Source organism: Maylandia zebra, linkage group LG22 (genome assembly GCF_041146795.1).
Source record: "Maylandia zebra isolate NMK-2024a linkage group LG22, Mzebra_GT3a, whole genome shotgun sequence".
Classification (NCBI taxonomy): Eukaryota; Metazoa; Chordata; class Actinopteri; order Cichliformes; family Cichlidae; genus Maylandia; species Maylandia zebra.
Window position 1 is genome coordinate 19,277,395 of NC_135187.1, and position 19,652 is coordinate 19,297,046.

A 19,652-nucleotide genomic window follows, 5' to 3' on the forward strand; every position below is an offset into this window, starting at 1 on the left:
GTATGACTTTTTTTTTTTTTTTTACAATAAAATAACTTTCCAATAATCACGGCTTTTCAGTGATGTTGTAAAACAACAGCCACTTCCACTGAGAGGATTTCTGAACAACAGCTGGATCAACTGAAGGCACAGATGCATCTCTCAGATCCTGTGTCAGGTCTTTGCTGGATTTGTTCCCTCGCTGTAGATAGAGTTTTAGTCCTGCAACTTCTAATTTTGTCCTCCACTTGTTCTTCAAAGTTGCAAGGAGACACTGCAAACCACGCTGAGATATGATAGCTCTTTGGGAATAGCCCTGCTGGTCAAAAAATACTACTTTATGTCTGTCAAGCTGTGTTGTCTTTGGTATTTTTCAGCTAAAGAAATGGGAACAAATGATGTGCTTTAGCGACAGGCTGCAAATGAAAAAAGTGCCTTAAGACACAATTTAAAACTGGCTCTTTGCTAAGTTCATCCCTTGAGTTAGGTAGCTCTTTGTGCTTAAATGGTTCACGGGTCTGTGTTAAGCCACTTAACAAACAACAGACATTCTCCAGATAAAGGTCAGGTACAAGGACTGGAGTGTCCAAATGTCAATAGAGAAGTTTTTAAAGACCCTCAGAAATTCTGCAAAACTGTGAAGACAGTGATGTAAACCTACCAACCATTCTGATTCTCTTTCACCACATGAGACAAACAGTAAATCATCCCAGTATCGAAGCTGGAAAAACAAAATTTTAATATCTGTTTTAAAAGTGACTTAAATGTTAATTACTCGGCTATTCTTCGTTTCCAGTTCACTGGTCTTTAACTGGAGCCCCAATATAAAGAAACCCAGAGGTAGAAGACAGGAGAGCTGAGCAGCGAGCCCACCAGAGAAAACACTGTGGTGTTTAATAATGTTTGAACATTGAGTCTCTGTGCAGTTTGTCACATGGTGATGTTAAAAACCCACAGGGGAACATTCCCTCTGTATTACTGTGTCTCTCCAACTCTTCGCCTTCTCCTTCTGTCCTGTTTCTTTTATTACCTCTTCCTCAGCTGTAGTTCATCCCACCAATTTCTCTCTTCTGCTTCTTTTTGCTTGGAGAAGCAGAAGCATTAAAAATGTCCTGACGAAAAGACAGAGTAACATCTTTTGCCGTGTCCGCTGTGAATACTAAAGAAAGATAACAACTGAAGATTCCTATAAGTTAGTGCACCCAGAGCAAAAGTAAACTAGAAGCCAGAGTTATACCACATATTTATTTGTGAAGACACATACAGTACACATTTCATCTTGTCATAAATCACATAAGGCTGCGAGGACGATGCTGCAAATAACTAGTCACGCTTTTAATTTAACAACGTCTATTTTTATGACCCTTCTTCAGGCATCCTTCATGTGGCAAACCTGTTGTTTTGCCACAGAGTTCGTTGCTTGATAACCTACGGCGTGGGCGAGTACAGTCGCGGTAATCACAGCTGAAGTAAAAGGTAGTCGAGCAGACGTCGCGGAGATGAGCGTACCCTGTGTAAGATATGAGGGGTGGTTTGTAATGCCACCTGTGAAACAAGAAACAAGGTATTTCCACATACTGGTAATGCTGTCGTATGTACAGCGAGTCAATACAGTCACAGATCATATGCACAGAAACACACAGACGTCAGGTACTTAATAATTCCCCGTGGCCTCGCCACATTAACGTCAGTTCATTTTCAGACACCATGAAGGAAACAGATTAAGATATTTCCTGTAAATCAGTTCGTTATTGATTTTGAAATTATGCAAGAAAATTCTTTACCATTAAGTTTCTTTTTTATTAATCAGCGGTCCCTGTTGACAATAATTATAATCACTTCCCATGCTCTTACCCTTATATACTGTTTTATTTACATTCCTACTGTAAAACACTGAAATTTGACCACAAACATGACTATTTGTATCCATTTACATCTGCTCTTTTACATTTTCTAAATATTTGGCACATATGGAAAGATGGCACATCGATAACAAAGAATGATAGAGTATTTTTAAAAATCCTGAATGCATTCATCTCTGTTTGGCAGAAATTGTCACAACACTGATATCTACTCAGACATGAGCAAATATTCCCAGAGTCCAGTCCTCTGTAACTGCTCATAGTGTAATGACTTATGACACATTCGCCATTATATGTGTGTGTACACTCACCGGTCACCTGTTCAACTCCTCATTAAAGGAACTATCCAATCAGCCAATCACAGCAGCAGCTCGAGGCATTTAGGCATGCGAACATGACGCGCTGAAGTTAAGACTGAGCATCACAATGGAGAAAAGAGGTGATTTAAGAACGTGACAGCTGATAGCGAGGCAATAGTAACTCAAATAACTACTCGTTACAACCAAGTTTTGCACAGGGCGTCAAACCTCGAAGCAGATGACCTTCAGCAGAGGAAGACCACACTGGGTACCACTCTCATCAGGTAAGATCATGAAATTGAGGCCAAAATTCACCAAAACTGGACAAGAGAAGACTGTAAAATTGTTGTCTGGTCTGTTGAGTCTCAGTTTTTGTTTTCACATTAGGATGGTAGGATCAGAATTTGGTGTAAATAAAAATTCATGGATACATGCTGCCATGCGTTAATGGTTCAGGCTGCTGCTGGTGTAATGGTGTAGAGGACATTGTCTTGGCACACTTTGTACCCTTTTAGTACTAAATGAGCACCGTTTCACCACCACACCCTACATGAGTATTGTTGCCGACCATGTTCGTCCCCGTGCACGCCTCTTCCAGCAGGATGACACACCACGTCGCGAAGCTCGGATCATCTCAAACCGCTTTCTTGAACGTGACAATGAGTCAGCTGTTCTCAAATTGGCTCCACAATCACCAGATCTCAATCAAACAGGCAATCTTTGGGATGTGGTGGAACAAGAAATTCACATCATGGACTTACAGCCGATAAATCTGCAGTACCTGTGTTATGATGTCATGTCAATATGGACCAAAATCTCAGAGCAACGTTTCCAGCACCTTGCTGAATCTATGCCATGAAGAATTAAGACAGTCCCTTTTAGAATAAAAGGGATGTAAAGTGGTATTTGAGTGTATATCAATCTCTCTGTTTTAGGGCAGTGGAGTCCTATTTTTGATCATTTGAAAATCTAAATGCACTTTTTATTAAACTTTTGGCTGCATTGAAACTCTATTTAAACTGTATTTATTTGAGGCTGTGGTTCTTTTTCACCACAGTGTTTAATCTGTGGTTAGTTGGACTGATGTCAGGATCTACTCTGCTTCCTCGGTCGGTACCTTCAAACATAATTTACTGCTGGCTGGCGGATTGCACAGACCTGCGACACACACACGCACACTATCACACACACGCATACATGTGGCTGAGTCTGCAATCTGGATGCCTCTTTATGTCTCATCAGCTGAATGTCAAAACCAACACAGACAAGAAATATTTCTCCCATCAGACTCCACCTCTTATTTACACCTTTCACCAGCCTCTTTTCTTTCATCTCACCCCTCTCAGTACTCTTCATGTCCTCCCGCGAACCTCCTGTGGTGAACTAGACCTTTTTTTTTCCATAAACACAATACACAGAATATCAAACAATGCACATCAGCAATAATACAAGCACTCAACAAAAACAACAGCAAGAAATCTTCATCAAAATGTCCAAGAGCTTTGGAGAATGAAGTTTCAGTTCCTATATTCAGGCAGTGCTGTGCCTCATGTTGTGGTTTTCCTACATGTTAATATCTTTAAAGTCTCGCTTCTCAGCTTCTGGAGTTGAATCCAGCCTGGTTTATGTCCAGGTAGATGCCAGAGCTTTAAAAATCATGGATAACATACAAGGACTGGTGGATTTCCTCAGAACTACTAAGTGACAGGACTATTGCCATCTTGTTTCATTCAAGTTTCACTATGTTAAGCATCATTACAATATTTTGTGCTAGCTTTTTTAAAGTTTATACCTAAGATCAACAGTTTTCAACTGAATCTTCCCATCCTTCCCAAAGGAAGAGTGTCTGTGCCAACCTCTCTCCCCTACACCTTTTGCTGCATCTCTATCTGTTGGCCCTGTCTGGCCTGACTTTGGCCCTTCCCATTCATCTCATACGCCGAACTCTTCTGCTGCTGTCGTCGGTAACACCACACCGCGACAATGACTGCAGTTGCGATGACACAAATCGCCACAACAATGGCCGCCACAGTGGGGCCTCGACCGGAAGAGCTCGGAGGGAGGGGAGGGCAGGCGTCATCCACACAGATCGTCTCTCCCATCTCCCCTTCCTGCTCTCCCCTCTCCCCAGTCTCACCAGGCAGGCTGAGCACTAAGCCGTCCTTGTGCACTGGAGGGCTTGGGCCATGATCAAGGAAGGGATGATCGGTAATGTCAGCCATCCAAGAGTCGGTGGGAACTGCTTGTTGTGTGCTGTAGTCTCCGGTCTCAGAGTATGAAGGAGAGTCTGAAGGCTCCAGAAGGTCAGGGGCAGGGGTCCCGATGGAGTCAGGCCACACCTCCTCTAAAACCCCTAGTTCGAATTCACGCACCGTGGTGAGAGACTCTTGCTCCTTGGGCGAGCTGGTGTAAGGTCTAGGAATTTCCACCTCAGTGGGTCTGGGCGTCGTCTTGACAAATCTCCTTCTGTCTTTATCCTCTGGTTTCACCCTCTCTGTTACGGAGTCACCGTTTTCGAAAACAACAGGGTAACCGTCCAGCCACGTGTCATCTGTGGCTGACTTTCCGTCTGCTCCCCTCTGAGTGACGTTCTGATGCTTATCGGCTACCACAGAAAAAACAACATGCCGACGACTATCATCTTCATGGCTATCGTGATCGTCATAGCTCTCAGCGTCTTTGTGTCCAAAATCATCGTGATCATCAAGGTCAGCATAATGGGTGTCGTCATAATGTATGGCATGGTCATCGTGGTCATCGTGGTCATCGTGGTCATCATGGTCATCATGGTCATCATGGTCATCCTGGTCCAGATGTTCCTCAGAGACCTCATGATGTTCTCCATTATGATCATCATGATCCTCCTGGCTTTTGTGTCCGTCGTAAGTATCATCTGGATCGTCGTACTCCTTGCGATCACGGTCCTCCTCATGTTCGCCCATGTCATAATGCTCCTCGTGATCGTCATAGCTTTCATGGCTTTCCCTTTTGTCCAAATCTTCATCTTGACCTGGTTGCCTCTTGTGCTCATCGTGGTCTTCCTCTTGGTGGCTGCCGTCTTGATCGTCATGGTGGTCATCTTCAAGGATGTCGTCCTGGTCATCATGGCGGCTGGTGTCAGGATCATCAAAATCATCTCCTTCATGATCAGGATCATCAGCATCAACGGGATGTTGACGATAGGGCCTTTCTTGACTCGTGTGCTCAATGCTCTCCTCAGATCGGTCAACAGAGGTTCTCTGTGTTGTCTGCGTGGCTGGATTGATGAAGACCTGAGGTTCTTCCTCCTGGAAGGTCTCAGAGGGGAACCAGAACATGTGTTTCTGGGAGAGAAGAGAGACGGGTGCTTCTGTGGCTTCCACTGTATCAATCTTGGCCACCTCAGTTCTCTCCTGCTGCCTCGTCCGAGGACCTACCAAGTCCTCACCAGCCCGTTCCTCATTTTTTTCTCGTTTAACTAAAGCTCCTTCAAATATTTCACTATCTTCAGCCACTTCTCCTCCCACTTTAAGCTTTCTGCTCAGGTCTCGATGGTCCTCCTCAGCTTTGGCTCTAAAACTCGTCTCTTGCTGCTCCACGCTCATCTCTCCATGTGGGTACGCAGCTCCATACACTTCCTCGTGTACATCGCCATGAGCCTCTAATGGTGTCTCAGGTTGGCGCTCTGCCTCTATGTAGGAATCTGTGAACTTGTCCTCGTAGTCTGTGTGACTCACCTCATCTGCAGAAAGACAAAATAGAAATGTGTAAACTTTCAAGTCAGATCAAGTATCTACATTTATTATTTATTATTTTATGACTCAAAGAAAGTTAGCAAAAGTTCCCAAGATATTCAATGCCACCTCTTTTAATTAAATATGATGCCAAAGGCAGTCTCCAGTAGATAGGCATTGCAAATTCTCTGCTCCGCTCTTTGGTAGCTTCATAATGATGCCAAGGCTCTGAAAAGTCACGGTCCTACCAAGAAATAGAAAATAAAACCTACACAAAACCTAAGAAAAATGTTTGTTTTTTGTTTTGTTTTGTGTATTTTCAATGACATTTAGTGGCACTGCTGGATAGATTTTGAGACCTTTAGCTGGAGCCAACTATTGCCATCTGTTTCCACTGATCATACTGAGCTAACATAATCTGGCTGCTGGGTTGGCAGACCCTGACGTCACTGATTCTTGTTTCCAAACCAGCAAAATGTCAGTGTCACTCTTGAACCAGTTCCCCTGGTACACAGCCAGTTCTTTAAATCAGAAACACAAAAGAAAAATGGTTTGAGATTATGATCAAAGCTGGACCTCAAAATGTCTGGGTAGAAAACAGATATTTGTGACCTTTTAGAGGCTCCATTAACTAAACATAGCTGCCAATATTGTAAGAAAATTAAAATCTAGAGTAGTTTTCCCTGGAAAGTTTATGAACGACTGCTTTAGATTAAAAGCATGATTAACTGTTAGCTAATAATCCACACAGGCCATGCATTTTGCCTTTATAAAGGATTAGCGACACAAGCTAAAGCACCAGTAACACCATTTCCATCCCAGCTAACAACTGAGAGTCTGTTCAAACACAAAGAATCAAACTCTGACCACAACAGCCTCTTACCTTTAACACAAATCTGCACCAGTCCATACCACTCCCCACAGCTGTCACACAGCAGGCTAAAGGCTGTGTGTCCACCGGGCATCACGTAACCTGGGACACATGTGTACAGAAGCTCATCTCCCATCTCGGACCCAGAGTGACTCTGCAGGCGTGCATTAGGAAAAGATGGGGGGTCTCCACATGGCTCATCTATCAGCAACAAGCATATAGATGCACGTATTTAGTAATAGAGCTGTTATACTTATTCCATAGGAAACAGTGTTCTCTGTAAATGTCAACCAATGCTTATCAGCTTTATAATATCAGTATATCATGTGTAATAAGAATGAACGAATGAATTCTGGACATGAAGCAAAAGCTTTTATGTAAAAGAATTATGTGAATTTTAAGAACATGAGGATAAAGCATGAATATTAAACAGAATCTGGTCCAATCTTCATGGATAATGTTGTGGATAACTATGCATATTAAAGTTTTCATCAAGGGTGATGGAAAGCAGGTTCGAACCTTGTCGAACTTTGGATTCAGGCGAAGGAATGCCAGGAATTCTGCGTCTGCATCTTTGCATGTTCAGGCTATGCTTTGTCTCTGAACCTACTTTTATTTTCATGTACAGGACCTCGAGGTATAGCTGAGGTGAGCAGGGTATTTGCTTTGGGAACCTCAGCTTTTGTGGATGATGTGATTCTGTTGGTTTAATCAGAGCGTGACTTTCAGCATGCACTGGAGCGGTTTGCAGCCGAGTGAGAAGCAGGTGGGATGAGAATCAGCGCCTCCAAATCCAAGGCAACGGTTCTCTGCCAGAGTACAGTGGAACGATGGGGAGGAAGGCTGCCTCAAGCAAGAGAATCCAGTCATCCTGGGATGTCATTCACAAGTGATGGGAAGGTGGAGCACGAGATGGATTGGCGCATTGATGCAGCATCAGCAGTAATGAAGACATTTTACCGGACTGTTGAAGCAGAATCTCTGTGTCTACGTCCCAACCTTCACCTACGGTCATGAAATCCAGGTAATGGCCGAAAGAATGAGGTCACAAAAACAAGCGGCCAAAATGTGTTTCCTCCACAGGGTGGTTGGCTAACCTTAGAGAGAGGGTGTGGAGGTCAGACATCTGTGGGCATCACAGAGTAGAGCCACTGCGCTTGCATTTTGAAAGGAGATAGTTGAGGTTGTTCGAGCTTCTGGTTAGGATGCCTCCTGAGTGCCTCCCTTTGGAGGTTTTTCAGGGGCACCAGTTGGGAGGAGATCCCAGGGTGGACTCAGAATCTGCTAAAGACATTATGTATCTATTCTGTGCTGGGAAGGTCTCTGTATCCCCCAGGAGCAACTGGAAAGTGTGGCTGGGGAGAAAGATATCTGGGATACCCTGCTGCCAACTTGACTTTAGATAATTAAGATAATTAAAGATCAATACAGTTTGTTTTGCATTATATCCATAATATATTGTTAAATTCTAATAACAAGTGTTTTATTGTTTATTATGAACTAAAATATGATTTAAAATGTAAAATAAAGTTTAAAAATCCCCCAAATGGTTATTCAAAAAGACATTTTGACTATAGACTGTAGTGCAACTTCTTTTTACGTGTTTCAGATTAAATGTGGAATCTTTAATTAGTTCAGTGTAACGGTGTGAGTGGGTTTCCCTGACAATGGTGCCTCCAGGGATCCTGTATTTAATATACCCAACCATAACTAGACAATAAGCTGTGTAGTTGGTTTGCCTGTATCAAATGGATGTGAAGTGTTCACATGTGCTCCCACAGCAGAGAGTGTCTGCCAACCTCAGGGTGTGTGGCACATGGACAAGAGAAATCTTCCAAGTTTTGATCCAAAACCTGGCAATGATGTGCCAGATGTGATGTGTGTCTTTTAGTTTCAGCTGCATCAGAACTAACACACATTCATGGATCCAGTTGTTTCACATCACATTTACATTTACGCACACACACAAACCTGAGTCATTCATGTCCTGATCGCTACTACCATTCCTCTTCTACGATCCTTACGTACTGTGTATGTTTTCGTGTGGGTTTACTGACCTTTGTCTTTGATGCAGAAGGCGTCCAGGTGCGTTGCGTCCTCTGTGCCATTTTCTGTCCTCACTTCTACAGCTTTCAGCACACCGCCCACAACATTACACACTGTGGTCCTGGAAATAAACAGACATGATATCCATACTGCATAAAATCAAGTCACATGTTCACACTCTCATTAATTAACGTGACATAACACTGACTTGACTATAGAGGAGCATTTCACAATTGCGTCTGTTGGTCTCTGTTGCTATTCTTTCTCTTTGTAACAGCTGTGCTATATTTTGTGCACATTTTGAGCATTCTTAATTTAGTCATCGTCTATTTAATTCTATTTAATTACCTCCAAAGAGGTTTGCGCTTTAATTTTAGCTACTATAATTTTAGTATTTTTGAGCTCTTCTGTCCGTGTGTGATGTACCTGCACAGTTTGCTAACAAAGCTTGCTAGCATTATCAGAACACTTATGTTCACTTCAATAGAGTAATTCAGCAAACATGGCTTAAACCCTGAAATCATCTCCCAGGTCAAACCTGGTTGCAGTTCAGTTCCAAAAACTGAGCAGGACCTGGACAAGATGTTGTTGTTTGCACTCCCAAATAGATGGTCTGACTTGAACATCTCTTAGTGAGGGATAAATATAGATTAGATTGGTGCATTGCAAATGAGATGCTTTGTAAACAATGTGGAGCAATTCTCACCAGTAAAAACATGACAGAATTTTACGCATTACATTTTAGTCAACTGAATCAACTTTAGATTTAATCTAGGATAATCTTATGGTATTTAGTCAACTGAAACTAATTAATGTTTTAATCTAAAAACTACTAATAAAACTGAATCAAAATTTGCTGTCAAAATGACCACAGAGCTGCTATTTTTCTTCTCATTCTTTCTATCAGATTCTTTTTTTAATTGTTTCATCTAAGTGATAACAAGATTGTAGAACACAAGTTTTATCTTTTTTAAACATCCAGGCAACATTCAACAAGTACCTCGAATTAGTGTCGAGGTCGTGTCTCCAACATCGAGTTTGCTTTTTAGTTTTGAACTAGTTTTCAGCCGTGAACAAGAACTATCGCTACAGTCATTCAGCGTTGAAATGTTTGCTGAGTAGATATGAAAAGTTTATTATAGCATCTTTGTGACTAGGGAAGGGCACCGGTTCTGACATAAACGGTAGTAACCAGCGCACATTTCGGTGCTTTATTTCGGTGCTTTTTTTTCCTGAGCTGTGATACACTTCTAGCCAATCATTTTACGTTTTCAAGGATAGTAGGCGGGCCCAGGTACATACGTTCTTTTAGAGCAGAGCTACAGATTAAAAATGCCCAAGGCGAAGCGGTCAAATGTCTGGCTGTATTTCACAGTGAGGCTGTGTAGCTGCTCTTGGTTCTTTAGTCAGACCTTCACCTCACTTTAAAAAAGCCAAGATAAGACTGCCCACAATGCCTCAAAGCAGTGGATTGCAAACCAATGAATAATATCCATCAATTATTTACAGTCTACCAGTCTGCCATCATTTATTTACAGGCCTGACCAGCATGCTGGGAACCAGTGGACTAAAACAATATGTAAAAAAGAGCTAGCTCCAAAGTAGAATTCTGAATACAATGCATTGGAAATGTTTTGAGTATTATATATTTTTTGGCTTTATTTTTGTATTTTTTTCTGGGAGATTATGAATGCAGGTCATTAACTTGTAATTAACACTGAAACATTCCTCTACATATTCCCTCCACCCCTGATATCTAAAGCTGTACCTCTGATTAAGTGCGCATGTGGGAAAGTTGACTACGCACACAGTTTATTCACCACCACTTGATTTGTTGCCCATTTAAATATTATTGCAGTATGACATCAGGGTCCAGGAACACACATCATGACTCAGATATGTTGCAGTATCAGCGGCTGTAGCCTTTGGCACAGTGTTATCCCACGCTGATACATTATGGATAGATGTTCCCAGAGAACAAGCCTTAGGTTACAGCCAACTTCAAATAGAGAAGTCATAACATTGTGGACATAAAGCAGCGCATATTCCACTGGGACTGAATGAGCACAGCTCCTACAAGCTGCAGAAGCTACTAAAGCTGAGTGAATACTCTATTTATGTTGCAGCATAATCACATTATTAACCCGTTTATCATTCAAAAACACCAGATAAGACAAGGCCAATCAGATTATGTTCCCACAGAGGCTGGCAGTAGCAATCAGTCCTGTGGGAAAATTCAGAAATATGAGCTTTAACAGCAAGTTTGATTGGTGATATTAGTTACTAAGAATCATTCTATAGAATAGACACTGGGTGTGCATTTGATCTAAACAAAGCATCACTAATTGGAAATAATGTAACTAGCAGGGGCGCCAGTTTAGCTCAGCAGATTGAACAGGCGACCCATAAACTGTAAGACTATTGCAGAGGCCCGTGTCTGAATCTAGCCTAAGGTATTTGCTGCATGTGTTCCTCCTGCTCTCTCTCCCAGGTTTCCCCTCATCTTTCAACCGTACTGTCCTGATAAAGGCTTAACTAGCAGTGCATTGAGAGAGTGGAGCAGGTCAGACTGCATGCGTGTGCCATGTTAGCTTTGCTTTATGGGGGAGAGAGTCTGAAGGAGAAAAGAAGAAATCACAGAGAAAGCACTCAGAGAGGCAAAAAACACTGACGACTGTTTAAAAATTTAACTTTCATCCCTGCAGGTATCTGTGCCCGAGAAGAATCCATCACCTGACAGTGCGTGACTGCTACAGGGAACACCCAGAAGTATGCACGCATTCATCTGAAACGGCCTTAATTCATTTTTCTTGTATAATGGTGTACAGAGGTACAAAATGACTGACAGGTCAGAAGAAGATGTTAAGGTGGAAGAGTCAGCGTAGGAGGCACTTGTTAAAGCTCCTAATAGACCTACAGACTTATGTCATACACATCTGAGGTGGTTAACTGGCACTGACGCCAGTCTGGAAGCATCACAGCTCACACACCAACGACACAATTATTCATCTAAGCAACCAACATGTGAGTGAGGGAGTGGGTGAGGGTGGCCTTTACACAACCAGTGGGAGTGTGTGTGGTAAGGTGGGCAACAAAACAGGAAAAAAAAAACAGAGAAAAGGATGGAGGGACAAGAAAAACAGACAAAAACATTAATAAAATACCTGCAATCAATGTATTTTTACCTTTAACTAACATTGATTGATGAGCTAGATATATATTAGGAACCACCATGCTGCGCTTCAGAGTGATGATTTATTTATGATGAAGACCACGCAGGAGAGGAGGATGAATCGGCTGTGAATCGTATTTCCCTCACACACTCTGCAAATTCACAGCCCATAAATAATCAGCGCATAATGTCTGAATGACTGCAGCACCTTCAGCTGTTGGACTGCTTTTCTTACTCTGTGTTTCCTGATATATTAGAAGAACATTCTGGTGCTTTTCTGCAAAACTGCCTCCAACACAGACCAAGGTTGTCTGTGTTTCCTGAAAAAGTTACAGGAAAAGTTCACTGTATCTGAATATACGTCAGATTCCACGTCTGTCATTGTCACTGCTCGAATAAGCCGTCCAAAAAGGAGGTGTGTAGCTCCTGACTTCAGCAGACGGAGCTGTGGTAGCAGGGTGATATAGTGTGAAACGCAGTAAGGGAGTGTGAAAGCTGATGTCCGCTGATCAACATGTACAGAGCCAGCGGTGTATAAAAGGAAAAGATGATACGTCCCTAACCAGATATGTTACAAGCATATTATTGTATGTTAGAAACTCGGTGGGCACTTTGAACCAGGTTAACCCCTGAAAGGCTTTATTTCTCAATTGTTTCATTGAAGTCTCCGTTCATTTTTATAACGAAGTTTCCAGTTTGGGAGTTTCGTTGTGGTTGACCAGCCCTGTAGGTGGAATAGTCGGCCGCTCCCTTATTCACAAAGGGTCACTACAGCAGGATATGCTAAATGCCCTTCAACCTTGATGAAAAACAAGGTTCAAGAAATCTGTGAAAGAACCCCAGCACTCACAGACTAATTGTATTTTATAGTCTCTAATATACTGTAGAGCAGGGGTGTCAAATATAAGGCCCGGGGGTCAGAATTGGCCTGGCAGAGACGCCAACCCGGGCCGCACTGGATGTTTTTTGAAAATGTGATCGAGGGCATTGACACTGAACTTCTTTTTCTCGTACTGAGATAAAATGTGCAGTTAAACGTCTTTACACTGAGAGAAAAGGGGGATTTTTACGTAAAAGTTTTGAATGAACTCGTAGTCGTGTCATTTAGAACAACCATTAATAATCATTTGGATTTTGGCTTACATACACCGAGAATTTCAGGGTCAACTTAACCATTTATTGGTCAAACAAAGAGCACGCTTTGCTGTGAATGGACCCAAAAAAGCATCTCAACTATTATTCATTAAAAGCAGGCATGTGTTCACCAGGTGTCTGCGTCCATTTAAAAGGAACATGTTTCATACTCTTCATACATTTTTCTATTAGGAGCTGCAGTGTAGGATACTATAGTAGCAGTAACAGTGTTCATGAGGTTTTATCCCTATAATCACCACTTGTCAGCTTCATCTCCGTTTAAGCAAACCGGGTACCCCTCTTCCTCCAGGCCCAAATCTGCTCTGTTCTGAAAGCTGTGAGTGTCGTTGCCGTGGAGATGAGAGGTGTAAATGGAGGCAGTTGTCGACATGACACCCCATCTCAGAATTCCCTCCTCCTCCAGGAAGAAACAGAGGAGTCTTTCTCCCTCTCTGCTTCCTCTCTCTGTTTTTTCTCTTTCCCCCCTGAAATGTGTCACTCTTCTATCTCCCCGCTCGCTTTCTTTACTTCCTCTCTCTTTCATCCATTCCCGAAACCTCCGTCTCGCACACACACACCATAATGACCTCTGACATCTCCTCTGAAGACAGCTGCTATTCTTACCCTACTGAGCCCCCGTAGAGCCACCCGCGGGTGCACGGGGAGAAGTAGCACTCCACCACAGCGTGACGAAGCTCCTCTACTGATGCCAGGCGGCCGCGGTGCGAGGCACAAGCTTGCTCAGCATCTCTGAAGCCCTGCAGGTCAGAGGAGTTCCTCAGGTCCAGCACAAACACTCGACCTGAGGAAATGCAAGGAGATTAACATTAAATAACATCTTATACAAACAAATTCAGGATAATAGCAGAATGTGTAGGAAGTAAATATTTTTAAGGACTTCTTAAAGCCTCACTCGTGAGTGTGAAATCTCAGCGGCACAGTCGTGGATGTGCAAGGATCTGCTTTGCTCACCCCCCTGTGATCATTAATTGACTGCAGGAGCGATCGCAGCAGCATACCGGTCCTGTCATTACCACCCTGTTCTCACATCACGGCTGTCCAGTAACACAGGACAGAAATGTGCTCCAGGTTCATAATCGCAGGAGTCACGTTTTTGAAATATTTACACGACTCTGAGATAAACCAAAATAAGCTGTATCTGGCACAGAGGAGAAGTCTTCCTTCGAGGCTTTCTGCCAGACAAGCTCTCTAAAAATGTGTTGCTGAAAGGCTGTAGGAGGGCACTGGTGAGACAAGCTGTGCACGGGAGCTGAAGTTGCTGCTTATAGTCGTTCTTCTGAGTTTACTGAATACCTGCAACTTCAGAGAGTTATCTGCAGAGGCGTGATCAAAGACAGCTGTCTTTCATCTGTGGGTTTTAGGTTATTTTGAGTTTTGTGGTTGTTTATTAAGAACTTTTAGCTTTCTTTTCATTATCATTTTAAAGCCTCAGTTTTGATGACTGTTGTAGACGGAGACATATTGTCATTTGTTTGTATGATTCTGTTACAGCGATTATTCTGTTTTAAGTTCATGGTTCGATATTCGTTTAGTGTCCCTGGTGTCTCTGTGCATCATGCTTAAATTTCTATCCCTGATTTATCACTTCCTGTTTTATTTTGACAGTCATTTATCGTTTTGTATTTGCTTTTACTTCCCTTGTCTTGTTGTCCCTAATTATTTTCAGTTCTTTTTTTCTCCACTCCCCCTGATTAGTCCTCACTGTGTCTCTGAGTATTTACGGTTTCATTTTCCCCCATCTGCATCTGTTTCACCTGCTCTTGAGTGTGTTTTGCTTCTATTTTGGATTTATTGGTGTGTTTGCCTCATTGGACTTGGTTTTTATTTTTGACACATCTGTTTATGAGCCCTGCATTTGTGTCCTTTTGCCGCACCTTGTGGCAAAAGCTGCAGCAGATGACACAGCAGCAGTTCTGTAATTATTTATAGCTATTAATAATTTTTGATGATGTTAACAATTTTTTCTTATCAGTTTTTTACGTTTCAGACAGGTGAGCAGTCACAGTCAATGACTGCCACCAGCTGCAAGATCACTTTTGTTTTATTGTCAATAAAAGTTTGACCCATTTAATTAAGTTCACAATATTCTTTCTTGTCAATCTTAAGTTTCTATCTTCATTCCTCAATTTGGTCCATATATGCAGGAGTGTCATCAAGGATGTTTCCTATAACTATATAAGACAGAAACTGTAACAACTGTAACAATGAAAGCACATTTACATTTAGGTTCCTCTAAATAAATTATTCTCTGTGCATTCACTGAATCTTTAGATCCCAAAGTCACAAATAAAAGAAGAATGCAATTTGGACTGCTTATTATTCATTTTTAATAAATATCTCAGATATTATGACAGTGTGTCGAGTAACCTTAAGCTACATGGAAGAGAAGCATCTTTTTTAAGCTGTTTGGAGGGCTCGCCTGCACTAAATGAAATTTCTCAAAAACCTATATAGCTATCGATCCACGAGGGGGCACCAAAATCTAAAGTTGCCTAGAGCATAAAAAGGGCTAGAGACAGCCCTGCTAATCAGCCACTGAAAATAATATAAGAGAAAACTTTTTAGCAACAAAGCAGTAAAAAAATAATCTTCTCTCGTGCACTCTAAAGGTTTGAGAATGACTGCTGGACAAAGCAGACCACTCACACAGCTTAGAACAAAGAACAAAGTGCGGGTTTAACGGGAGAAATAGTGTGGTGTAATTGTCTCTTTTGCCATTAAACATTTATTTTAGAACACCTTTTGACTCTAACAGGCTTGGTGCCAATTGCTGGCGCGCTACGCGTAATTGGCGCACATCACCACCACAGCTTTAGCAAACGGACAAAATTAGATCAGAAAATAATTTTACAACGAGGTGTACGGGTTATTTCAATGATTTCAAATGTTTACTTACCGTCTGCAGTTACAACAGTCACCAGAAGACAAACCAGGCATCCAAACAGCAGCAGTTTGTGATAACAGCGATCCAGCATCTTTTTTCTTCCGTCCACAGCTGTACACTAACTGTCAACTCTTATTTTTAAGAGAAAAGAAAAAGTTTTCAAAAACTTCAAAAATTTGTATTTACAGGCTTACAGGGTTAAGCAAACTCCTGCTATTTCCCTGCGGGTGGCAGAGGTTGGCTCTGGGAAGGTAAGGGGCTTGTTAACAAGTGAGGATGTTAACAGAGCTGCTCAGGAGCGAGGCGGTTATCGCCCCAAATAGTCGCACTGGCAAGCAGATGGAGCACCTGTGTGAAAACTCGCGTGCACCCGCTAGAAAACAGGCGACGTCACGCCACAGTGTCTTGAAGGTGGGCAAAGAAGAAAGAGAGAGAAAGAGAAAAACTTTGGCTGCAGATTAAAAGGGATCCAGCCTGCTCAGTGTTTATGAGCTGGAGTAAATAAAAGCCTGTAAACTAGGAGTGAATGTACATTTACGATGATATTAAACACTCTCTAACAAATAGAGGACCTGTACACCCAAACTAAACACATCCCAGACCATAATAATCTTGATTAAGGTGTACTGGAGCTGCACTCGTGCGAGTGTGGATGTGCGCGTCCCAAATTGGTAACTAATGGTCAATCTCACACAGTTTTGACAGTGGATGTCGTTTATCTAAGAGTTATGGATGTTTTCTCAGGTTTTCAAACTCAGATCAGAAAATCTGAGGCGATATTAGAAAAATTATAAAGACTGCTTTATTTTTTAAATAAAGTTCAAAAGTAAGATTGCATTGAAAAATGGATGTGCTGTTATTACTGATGAAGTGAGGTGTAAGTAACAATGTTTGCAATTGACGTGGAGCTAAATGCATGCAAAGACATTTGTTTTTTATTTTAAACTTAGCACAAAAAGTAAGGAATTTTGTGTCTGGTTGATTATTCCTGTGTTGTAACAATGCTTCTTGGCAATAAATCTGACACCTTTGGAAAGCCGTTTATTTCCCCTTCAAATGTTGGGACATTTGTAAGAAACAGGCATTAGTGGGTTGAGCAGCTTGTTCTGCTATTGACTCTTGATTGGTGTCATTTGTTGGGTTGGATGAAGAGTCTGAAGTCTGAAGAAATAGGACACATTGGTGATTTAACAGTTTATTCATTTAACAAACAGGGACCTTAGTACCATGTGGAAAAACTATGCACAGCCACAACAGGTTGGCACCTCCCCCTCATGCTGGCCACCAGCTTGGTCACACACACTGCTGTGGGATGGTATCCCATTCTTCAATGCAGCATTTATCGCAAGTCACCTATGGTGGTTGTGTTGGTCACTGTCACGGAGGAGCAGGGAGGACTCGGCGCAGACTGAAATCTCAGAAAAACTGGTTTATTTACACACTCCAGGTGCACTATATACAGGTGAAGGAGAAGGGGGCCAGGGTTCCCAGGGGTGCAGAGAGGGGTCGGGAAAAGCGTCCAGAGTCTCCAAACCAAGCACGAGAAATCTGCATACAGAGAACAAGAGTTAGCACGGAACTTTCACGGACAGAGCTCAAAAACTGGCTGAGGCTAAAGTAGCACTGACGAGCGTTACTCAATAGTCCAGCGGCGAGGTGCTCTCAGTCACTGCCTTAAGTAGCGGGAGCAAACAAGGTGAGGAGCCACAGGTGATTGCCTACAGGTGGTGGAGGCCGGGAGCTCACAATGAGCTCCGCTCAGGCAGCAAGCAGAGAGAGAGGAGAGAGAAAAGACAAAACATAACATGTAGCCACACAGGGCCAGCCGAGCAGGCACGGGGACCATGACAGTCACAGAATAAGGTGTTTGGCACTGGCAGGAAAGATTTGGCAAGTTTTTCATGGGTGCAACCCACACACTCAACTCTGCTGCTCAACCCACAAATGCATTCTCCAGAAAAATGGCAAACAAACCCATAAATATCAGTGCCTTTATTCATAGAAAGGCTGCATAAAAGCATTATTTTTACAGTGTTGTTTTTATTTAAGGGGGAATAAAAAGACTTTCCAAAGGGATCCCATTTATTAGCAAGAACCATTGTTACAACCACGAAATAATTGATCAAAGACATGCCAGCTTTATTTTAATGACCGTTTTTCATTTAAGCCTGTAACTCCAGCACTAACACTACTCTCATAAATTGTGGAATTCAGAAATTCAATTTGAGGGGAAAACTAAATAAGTACCTGCATGCCAGTTAAAGTGATTTTTTTGTTTAATAAGTCATTGTGAGAACCTTTTTGAAGAGCAAAAGTTATTTAATTTGATTGCACAGAGTTAGGTTAGGATCGGGGTCATTACTGATGCAAATTTAGACCTCACAGAGTTCACTCATTTATTAGTCTAAGAGGACAGTGAAAAATATCAAAGAGTGGAGCTGCTTGTTTTCTCTAAACAGCATGTCAATTAATTAGGGGGGAAATTTATAAGCCCATGACTGTCTGTCTGTGAAGTACCTGTAGCTGACAATGTTTTCAGAGGTTATTATAGTTAACTAAAACTAAACTAAAAACTAAAAATATATGTGAAGAAAACATTTTAGTTAATTAAAGTAAAAATAAATAGACTGTTAAGGAAAGTTAACTAAATGAAATTATTTTTTCAATTAACAAGTAATATAAAAAAGATTTGTAAAAATATCTTTAGTTTTAGTACTTGTTGACCTTGTAAAATTGGTTATCAAAACTTAGCTGATGAAGCGTTGGTGGACGTGTTTATTGAGACTTTTGCCATCTAAACAACTGCTTTTAAAAGGTTTTGTGTGTTTTACTGTAATACCTCTGCTGGTTTTCCTAAATCCTGCCTCTGACATATCTCCTCCATTCAACAAAAGAGTAAACTAACGCTGACATTAATAGAAACTTACCAAAATGAGCAAATCTACTCTGGAAATTAACTGAAACTCAACTGAATTTTAAACAAAATGTGAAAAAAACCAAAAAAACCCCCAAAAAAACACAAACTTGCAGCTCTCAACTGAGTGAATGTGAACAGCTGCACCACTCTACAGAGGACTGTTTCCATTTCACTGTGTTTCTGTCTAAACTAGAGAAATAAAAAGGGAACAGAAAGAGGAAAACAATTTAAGAAGCACTGTGGGAGCGATGTGTAAACCCTCAAATACAGAACTCTTTCTCCAAGTAAAGCAATCCCAACAACAAAAACTTGATTTTTAAATTCCTTAAGGAGTGGTGCCATCTTTATTGAAGATTCACACTTAGTCATCTCTTTCACATCTTTCTTTCACATCCCATGTTTTCCATTTTCGTAGTTTTCCGTGTTTCCTGTATCCCTCTGGAGTCCCCCATTACTGCCTGCTGGCTTTGAATCCCCTCTCTAACGTTTTTCCATGTCAGTCCCTCTTCTCTACATTTCCTGTCACATTCTTTCAGCCAGCACTCATGCACCTCTCATGCTGTCACGGATGTCATCTACAGAGGGTTGGACGCAGAGATCAGGTGGGCTGGGATCCTGACTCATGTACAGGGGCTATTTCTGGATGACCGGGGGTCGTACAGGGGAGGGGAGAGAGATGGTGATTCACACCTGCACCATCTCAGAGAGGCGGGTGAAAATTATGTTTGCTGCAGGTGTCCTGGGGCCACTCTGA

General features: G+C 41.9%; 1 protein-coding gene across 1 annotated transcript; it reads right to left on the reverse strand.

The window, feature by feature from the left end:
• Positions 1-1,205: 1,205 nt before the first annotated feature.
• Positions 1,206-16,338, reverse strand: susd5 (sushi domain containing 5). The gene is made up of 5 exons (XM_004548047.2): positions 15,994-16,338; positions 13,701-13,878; positions 8,782-8,891; positions 6,737-6,925; positions 1,206-5,861 (listed from the first exon to the last, which is right to left on the reverse strand). The coding sequence occupies exons 1-5, from the start codon at positions 16,070-16,072 to the stop codon at positions 4,006-4,008; spliced, it is 2,412 nt and encodes an 803-aa protein (XP_004548104.2). The 5' UTR covers positions 16,073-16,338; the 3' UTR covers positions 1,206-4,005.
• Between the last annotated feature and the right edge of the window lie 3,314 nt (positions 16,339-19,652).

Bases quoted from the DNA above. Each gene is read 5' to 3' on its own strand.
- susd5 (XM_004548047.2), bottom strand. From the start codon at position 16,072: ATGCTGGATCGCTGTTATCACAAACTGCTGCTGTTTGGATGCCTGGTT. The intron at 13,879-15,993 runs GTAAGTAAACAT...GCATTTCCTCAG, and splicing joins GACTGTTGTAACTGCAGACG to GTCGAGTGTTTGTGCTGGAC. The intron at 6,926-8,781 runs GTCAGTAAACCC...TGTTGCTGATAG, and splicing joins CTTCTGCATCAAAGACAAAG to ATGAGCCATGTGGAGACCCC.